General features: G+C 51.5%; 2 protein-coding genes across 2 annotated transcripts; one reads left to right on the top strand and one right to left on the bottom strand.

Annotated features, from left to right (window-relative positions):
- EsH8_V_000856 (epoxide hydrolase family protein) lies at positions 1–1,385 on the bottom strand (the record flags this gene model as incomplete). Its single annotated transcript, XM_083273372.1, has 4 exons — positions 1–99; positions 162–438; positions 486–675; positions 734–1,385. 4 exons carry the CDS (start codon positions 1,383–1,385, stop codon positions 1–3), a joined length of 1,218 nt encoding a protein of 405 aa, XP_083126087.1.
- A 672-nt stretch (positions 1,386–2,057) lies between these two features.
- On the top strand, positions 2,058–4,446 carry EsH8_V_000857 (uncharacterized protein; the record flags this gene model as incomplete). Its single annotated transcript, XM_083273373.1, has 2 exons — positions 2,058–2,501; positions 2,563–4,446. The coding sequence occupies 2 exons, from the start codon at positions 2,058–2,060 to the stop codon at positions 4,444–4,446; spliced, it is 2,328 nt and encodes a 775-aa protein (XP_083126088.1).
- Between the last annotated feature and the right edge of the window lie 4,544 nt (positions 4,447–8,990).

The following is an 8,990-nucleotide window of genomic DNA, read 5'->3' on the forward strand; positions in this document are numbered from 1 at the left end:
TTACTGTTCGGTTGTAAACAACCCGGCAACAATTTTTAAAAACTCCTCGATGTCTTCCAAGAACGCCTCTGGTTGCTCCAGGCTGGCAAAGTGCCCTCCCTGTGAATTTGAATTAGCGATAACGTTCATAGGATGTTGCACGACGAGGAAACACTACTGACCATGGAATGGGTCTTGAAGAAAGCTAGATTGGGGTAAATCTGTTTGGCCCAGGCTTGGGGCAACACCGCAAGGTCATGTGCGAACATGGAATACCCCAACGGCTTCTCTTTCGATATCGGATGCGGTTTTCCTTGGGAAAGCCCCTTCACCATCTCTGCGTGATACAAGCTGCGAGGAAACGTGTCTGTAAACCAGTAGAAGCTTACCATAGACAACACAGTATCGATGGAGAATGGTCCGCGCTGGTCAACCCATTCGAGAAGCTTCTCACCCATCCTAAAGATTGTTAGCCGAGAGCCTAGTAATGTTAACAGAATACATACCAAGCTAGCAGAGTGATTGGGTTGGACGATATAGCCAACCCGACGGTGGAGGGACGAGTGCCATGTTCAAGTGCAAATGCCAAGCCAGTTTTGCGCCAGGTATCGGTCCGTTCCATTATTTGGAGCTCTTCAGTGGTCAGGCTGTCCAAGAGAGGGACTGCCTCTCCCGCATTCAAGACAAGCATATTGACTATAACTCATCAGTCACGGCTCGCAGCCCCGTTTTCCCGTTCGGGTAAAATACGTACGATGGAAAGCTTTGCAAGCATCGAACCGAACAGACATGATCTGTGCGAGCAGGCTGCCAAGATCGCCTCCCTGTGCGACGTACCCCTTACCGAACCCAAGGTCAATCATCAGCTGGTTCATAATGCGTGCAGCTTGTTCCAAAGTCATCTCGACATTCTGGCTAGAGCCACCGGATAATCCATAGTCGGGCAAGGATGGCGCGATGATATGGTACGGTAGAGTCTCGGGCGTGTACTTATCGGCTAGTAACTGCATCATTGGCAGGAACTCAGTAAACGAAGCTGGAAAGCCATGAAGGAAGATGGCCGGGATAGCGTCCTGATTTTCGGAGAATAGCGCAGTAAAGTGGAGTTCGATCTGTCCGGCTTCCGCGTCTTCAACCGTCATCTTGAAGTTTGGGAAACTGTTGATGTGTTCCTCATGCTTGCGCCAGTCGAAGGAGTTCAGCCAGGTCTCCTTCGCTTGGCTGAGCCATTCGCGAGAGATTCCGAATTGGCCGTCGGTATGCTGGTTCCACCAGGTTGCTGGCCCGATCTTGGAGAGTCGCAAGAGCTCTCGAAACTCGGACAAGTCCTCTTCAGGCACGTGCAGGTTGAGAGGCTCGGGCTTGCCCAGGACATTTTTGGGAATAATACTAAAGCGGTTGGCCATTGTGAAAATTTGTCTGGCTTTAGATGAAGAGTATAGGACCGAAGACGGCAGGACGATAAGAAGATACAGTCGTTACTCAAAATTCACCAGTTCATGAGAACCAACAGCCTTTTATAGAGATCATTGACAGCAAAGAATGATCCGCTGAACTGTTACACAGAATCAATAGGCCCAGGTCCTAATGCTATCCGTCCACCGAGTTTAAGGATGTTTTAATTCTTGGTGACTTGGGAGATTTGACAGTATGGTACCAGTAGATCACATTAAAGTGGGACACAACCCAGTCGATCGCTACCTCTCGGCGCCCCAAGTAAACGAACGCCACTGCAAGGCGAAAAAGCGGGGCAGGTAGGGGTAGTGCTGACGGTGTAAATCCTTCGGAACCTTAGGCTGTCGTCCGCAAGGCTTCCCGTCCGCCGGGCTTCCGGTCGAAATCCGGTTTAGGAGATTCCATCCATTTCCACCACGGTTAGCTTAGCACATGCCTTCGAACTTTCACTTTACGTCCGTCACGCCTGCAATCCACGCCATTTCCATTCCTCTCCTTGCATGTTCATCCGTAACTCGACCGTGGTATTTCTGTACCGGCATTTATACTGAGACATTGCTCTGGCAACCTATCTCAAATACCCCTGGCGCCACCCCCGCAGCGAGCGTGTCGGTGCAGATTCAATGCCTACACCACGCGTTGAGCGGTCCCACAAGACCCTATCCAGGGCTCGTGAACTCGATAGCGAGTCCGAGGACAGGCGAAGAAAAGTGCGAAAGGGAACACATAGCTGCTGGGAGTGCAGGCGACGGAAAATGAAGTGCATCTTTGTCTCCCCCACAGATGCCGTCTGCATCAGCTGCCAGCGACGGGGTGCCAAGTGTGTCGCCCAAGAGTTTCCCGAAGAGATCTCACCTTCACTAGACAGGAGCCTTCAGATGGGCGATCGTATGGTGAGAGTAGAGACACTACTCGAGCAACTACTCAAGAACGCTTCAAATGGCTCGGACTGTACCAGCGCAGACACAACAAGAAAAGACGATATGAGACCCATACAAGGTCGTCTCACTCCCGCATCTACTAGCTCTGAGTCTTCGCAATTGTTCTCTTCGTATGAGTCTTCAGTGGTACGTATTTGATACCAAACAGTGATATATGAGGGGACAATTGCTCACAGTTTGAAATTAGAATACCGAAGCAGTCGAATACGGGATTCTCACTGGCGGTGCTGTGCTTACGAAATCTAAAAATGACAAAGCACAACTTTTTATACCCAGGAAATATGAGAAGCTATCTCGGATTCTGCACAAATATTTACCTTCATCGAAAGATTCCGAAATCATTCTCAAGGCTCGCAGTAACATATCTATCCTATTCAACCAAATGCTGACTGTCCCGTATAAGGACCTTGACGGGAGTGATCCCAAGTCCTCAGAGGGCCTGCTTGAGAGGCCAGAGCCATATGCCCACCCCGTCTTCATAGCGAGATACATGCTCCACGTCGCTACCTTCTTGCAACATCTCCCCCCCGATAGCCATGAAGTGGTAAAAGGACTCTCGGAACCTCCCAGTGAGATGATGAATCGGCTAGCCGATGCGGCTATAGGTCTCGTCACGACAAACGATGATCTTATCGGTAGCGTTGAGGGACTAGAGTGCGTCATGCTCGAGAGCCTGTACCAAGCGAACGGTGGAAACCTTCGCAAAGGCTTGATCGCGATCCGAAGAGCGATGGTCGTTGCGCAGTTGATGGGCTTCCACAAACCAGCAAGTCAGGCCCAGGGTAAGGTTCTTGATCCCAACAAGAAAGCTCACCCGGAATTCATTTGGTTCCGAATCGTATTTGCTGAACGCCATCTTTGCCTCATGCTCGGCCTACCACAAGGCACACTCGATCAGAGTATGGCGTCTAAAGCAATGCTCGCAGGGGATACGCCAATGGGGCGTCTGGAGCGTGTACACTGCGTGGTCGCATCTCGTCTCCTGGAACGCAACCAATCCGATCCCAGCTCCCAAGACCTTTCCCTAACGCAAGAATTGGACGCAGAGCTGCAGACGGCGGCTGCTGGTCTCCCAAGTAAATGGTGGCTCGCTGCAAACTTGGCTACTGTTGTAGACAAGCCTGAGGCAATGTTTTGGGATATGCGGCGGCAATTTCACCAGCTCTTCCATTATAATCTGCTCAATCAGCTCCATCTCCCGTACATGCTGCGCTCCTCGTCAGCCGGACAAAAATACGACTATTCTCTCATCACCTGCGTCAACGCGTCCCGCGAGGTGCTCTCTCGCTTCATCATGTTCCGGAGCTTCAGCCGGGTGGCTTTATGCTGCCGAACCATCGACTTCTTTGCTTTGATGGCCGCCATGACGCTTCAAATAGCACACCTTGACGGACACCGGCGATCTGCTGATGCTGTTGCACGTTCGAAGCGGCAGGGGGAGCCGGCGGCGAAAACAGAAAACCTGCTCGCGCATCAGCGCCCGGCCGATCGCGCCATGATAGAGCAAACGCAGGAGAGCATGGAAGAGGTTAGTCGGCTGCACGCAGACACGCTGAGCGCGCAGAGTGCAGATTTGTTGCGGCGCCTGCTAGCTATCGAATCTGAAGCAGCCAGCGGGCATGCTTACCGCGCCGATAGCGTGAGCGTTGAGGCGCCGCACGCTGCGGAGGAGTTGGACGAGGAGCCTAGCAAGGACAGCGGTGGCGCTGTGCGAGTATACATCCCTTACTTTGGGGTTATTAATATTGCACGCGAGGGCATCATCTCCAAAGAGATATCCATTAACTACGACGAGGGTCTTTCGATAGAGACAGAGGGTCGAAGGAGAGAGCTCTCGATCCAGTCTGCAGCCGTTGGTGATGACCCCATTTCTTCGCAGGTTGTATTGCAAAGCCCGAACTCCACGTCTGAGATGTTGTTACAGCAGTGCGAGTACCCCATTGTTACAGCTGGAGTCGATGATTGGGCATTCCAAGGCGTCGACATGGCCTTTTTTGATAGTTTAATGAGAGGTGCTGGAGGCGATGGGAATGATGGGTCCGAGCTGCCGGCCTGGTCGATTGAGTCTTGACGCTCGGATAACTCGACAATTTGTAATTTGTAGAGAATCTACTTGCCTGGGATCGAGAGCCCTTGGATCTTGTATCAGTATAGGTTCATCCAGGCGTCTTACCAAGCCAAGCCAAACCGTACGCGGGCGTTGTGGGCCGCCGCCTGGCAAATGGCGGCGCAGATCCGGCCCCGCCCGGCCCCATGGCATTCGCGAGCAAAGAAATGGTGTATGATTTTCGGAAGTGAAGGAGATGCTAGAGGCAACGCTCATAGATACCAGCTGCACTCTTACATATGCTTTGGAGGATAAGGAGGAAAAGAAACTTGGAAGAAAAAGGAAAATAGTCACGAGAGCTGACATGACATAACATTGTGTGTGGAATTGTCATGCTGACCCAAATGGATGGAGTTGCATGCGCCTAACAACTGCTGTGTCCCTTTTCCCTTTTTCTCTTCTGGCAACTGCCATCCCCTATAGGTTTGTGCCACGTTGACAGAACATGTATGAGGCATGCTGGGACGGAGGGTTGCAGCAGCGCTTCGGGTCAATTCTTTCATTCGGCGCAGTTGAATCAGATCGTCGATGAAAAATGCGTCAGAGCCGATGCAATTTTAGTGAGGCCGTTGGTATCAGCGGTTAAAGGAACATCTACAACCTCGCCGGCCCTCCTTTCTCCCAGCCTTCAGCCAAATACCTTATAATAAAGGAGAAGGGTATCGAGCTGATCTCACCTTCAATGTTGATCAGATACTGCACACCGACACCCCCAATTGTAGCAGCATCAATAATAATAGACTCTCGCTTGCGCCACTATTTGACGATGTCTTTATTTTATTGCTCGAGACGTAGGTAGGCCTAGTCTCCAGAGTGATGCCTCCCTGGGGGTGTACGACAAGCCGCATGTTGCTCTGCTTACATAAAAGTTGGAACTTCCCAGCGGCGTCCACCTACCCGATAAGTATCTGTAAACACAGTACGTACTTGTCGTTGCGCGACTTCCGGAAAGTCTGAGATAGACAAAACGATGGCCGGGCCGTACCTGCCAATCCCTTCTCTTTCGCACTTACCCCCGCTACACCTACTTGCCGGGCCGAGTTTACGTCAGCCCGTTTGCTTTATTGCCTGCCTCTGCCTCGGTCACGTCCTTATCTGTTTATCTTTTCTTGTTGTCGTTTCCTTTCTTCCCCCACAAACACAAAATATGTCTCCTCTGCCTTCACACTTCATACCCACGAAAACGTAGACAGTGGAAGATAGCAGAGATATACAACTCCAAAAACATCCGCGACTGCGCGATTGATGAACATCATCACATTCAGCCATGAGAGTCTTAGGTATTTTGCCCTCCACTCCCCGAGACATTGGCCACGAGGCAATTTTCTCAAACTCCTCTTGCCCTCGCCTAAACTGACTCCATTGTCCCTTCACTTCAGACTCCTTTCTCGAATTTGCTCGACCCTCGATGCCGGTGATAACGGCTGGGCCACGAACAAAATTCAAGGGCAACTGCAAAACTGACGACGAACAAGACATGATTTCAGCCGCCCGTTCATTTCACCACCGCTATCACCACCAACCTGCAATTCTGAAACTACACACCTCTCTCTACAACTGTCTCGCACCCTTGTCGGCCGCCGTCAGTCAGACGCCTTCGACAGCAGTTTTCGATCTAAGATGACACAACGCTTCGCCCGCGTTGGCCTTTTAGGCAGTCCCCGAGGATCTTCATGAGGGTTTCGCTGGCGCCTGGAAGTCGCACGTGGGCCAGAACGACGAAAGAAGATTCAGACTCGTCGCGAGATGGACGCCATTGAACAGTGCTGGTACACATCTTGCTGCAGCCATCTTTCGGGCCAACCAGGTGTAATAGGTACCACCATTTACCCCAAAACACAGAACCAGTTCCACTGACCCACATCATCACCGTAGTTCACTGCCACCTCACCCGAATCATACCCAAAACCACACCACCGCCCTTCCGTGCCACCAACGCACTTGGCGAGAGAGTTTGCCCCGAAGCGCTCTCGGGGTTCCTTGGCACCTAGCAACAGAAGCCTTGGGAGGAGCAAGGAACAAGATGAAGATGCGGGGACAAAAGTCAATTGGTACATCAGGCACAATGCCAGCCAAATGTTGGAGAGGGGGGTCGCCAGGCAACAACAATTAATCAGCCTGGAGGCGGTGAGCTGCACCATCTTGCCAACGGATAAAGATACTATACTATCCATCCGTTTCTCTTGGAGCCATCATCTGTACGGGCCACATTAATTCGGCGCTTTGGACGATGGATGACAGAAACCTCAAGCATAGCACGGTGGCAATGTGTGGCTGAGGGCCTCACCAATGAACCCAGCTGATGCGCTGAAAAGGGCAACGCCATGGCTGACCTGTGTGTTGCGGTGATGGTGATGTAAAGTGGACATGACCTGGGAAAGCTAGTCAGTAGGCTAGCTGCATGGGGGTTTGGGTTACGGATGGGTTAATTGAGGCATCATCTGAAACTTTTGCTGGTCAAATTTCAACATCGTCGAGCACTGCACACGCTTGATTTAGTTCTCACAACGCCAGAATGCTTTTACAGTCCCTGCAAGACGATATCATGCCGAGGGAGTGATGACAACGTTTGTCGATACTGCTGTGATTCGAATGCATCTTGGTATATTGTAGAAGGCAATTCCAGCAGAAACAGTGCATCAATCAGCCTTGCCTCAGTTGGACGCATTTTGTTCGGCGTACGATCTTTTTCGCTTCACTCGTACCTGAATTCTTGACTTTAGCGCTCCTTGTTAATTTTCTGTCGGACGGCCATTGTTGCCTCGGCAAAATCTTAATGTATAGCAACGTCCTCGGCCTTCACGATCCATCCTATCATGGCGCCTTACGGAAACTTCCTCACAAGCCATCTAGCCATTTAGACCGAGAAACGCGGTAAAGAGGGACGTGTCCGACGGCCATGGAACGAATCCATGGTCCATTGCTGGATGTGGCCTGACCCTAGCCCAAACAGGGGTCAATATGTATCTTATCGAGGGCCTGACCAAACTCCATAACCTCGCTGTCTGTCTTCAGGGGAACTATTCTGGATCTGATCCGTACATCGTCAAGCCAGCTTTCCCGCCACCGCACGCGGTGGCTGTAGGGACACTCCAACTTGTCCCCTCTTGTGGTTCTACGGGCTCTCTGGAGAACGCGGGAGCCCGCCTTACGTCATCAGCACACGACACAACACGGTTAAGGCAGCGCAGCGCAGGCTCTCTCGCTGCATTTCACAATGGTGGCCCATTCATTCCTAGCCACATGTTGCTTGTCTAATAAACCCTCACAATGGCACGAGAGACATGGACAGGTCGAAAAATTGGAAAATTCTCTATGATGAGCATCGCGGTCAGCTCCCTGGTTTCCAGGTACGGCGTGCCTCGAGTAAGAAGTTTCGCGGGCCAGACCTGGACACCGTTTCGCCTCGGGCCGGCAGCAAGGGAAGCAAATAAAACGAAGGGAAGGGGAGGTCGTCGGAATTAGCACCAGGAATTACCTGAGCACAGAAGCGCAAGGGCGGGGGTCGCGGGGCTTATGTCACTAAGTCGACATGATTGGTAGGTCCGAGTCCGCCCGACTCCCCCACGATGCTTGCCTTTGCTGGTAACTCGCCGTTAATTTTGTCAGTGGGCCCTTTCCCCCATTGAGAGTGGACCAGGCAGTCCACGGCCGGCGTTAACAGGGGCACAGCCATTGCGCATCAGGAAATCTCGCCGGAACTGACCAGTCCAGCTATCAGTGCTTCGAAGTCATAGGCCGACTGCATCTAGGTTTTCATCAATCAACTGCTACCAACAGGAGAGAGAAGCTGGGTAAGGTACCTTGGGTACCGTAGGTAGTAGGTAGCCCACTCTCAATGATAGCGGTTGTGAACAAGGAGCCGGCTGGCGACAGCTGATCAGGCTACCATCAGTTCGCAGTCAACCGAAATACACTTCCTCCCTCCACTCCGCCCTTTCTCGACGCGTGCCCATTCATTCACCACGACCTCCACCCTGCGCTGCTTGTTTACCGCCACAGCAACCCGGTTATGTACGCGCCGACTTCCGTACAATCTTGAGCGACGGATCCATCCGCGACTTGGGCATGAGCTGAAAAGAAGAAGACAAAAAAAAAAAAGCTAGGCTCGAAAGCCCTGGTGCGTCCTCTATCTCCCTCCATGACATTCGCCTTGTCCCTCTTCCAGTGTTTGTTTCTGTGCTCGAGACCCATCGACCTATCAAATTGAATGCCATGAGGCCCCGTTTTTGCCTGGGCATGGAATACCCAGTTTACTTTAAAAACGCTGGCATATAAACATTTGATTGGATAAATATTTTGGACTTTCTCGGGCAACGAATCTCATTGGCTTTACCCCGCCCTGGGCTTGGTGCACATAATGGGACGGACAACCGCACCATAAAATCAACCCAACTTTAAAATCAATCCTACTCAAAATATCAACTCAAAGCTTGGCTATTCGAGACGAATTCTCAGCCCACTGCAAACAACCTATCAAAAACTCCAAGCAGACAATATCCGCCAAG

This window comes from Colletotrichum jinshuiense, chromosome 5 (genome assembly GCF_051148585.1).
Source record: "Colletotrichum jinshuiense chromosome 5, complete sequence".
NCBI classification, from domain to species: Eukaryota; Fungi; Ascomycota; class Sordariomycetes; order Glomerellales; family Glomerellaceae; genus Colletotrichum; species Colletotrichum jinshuiense.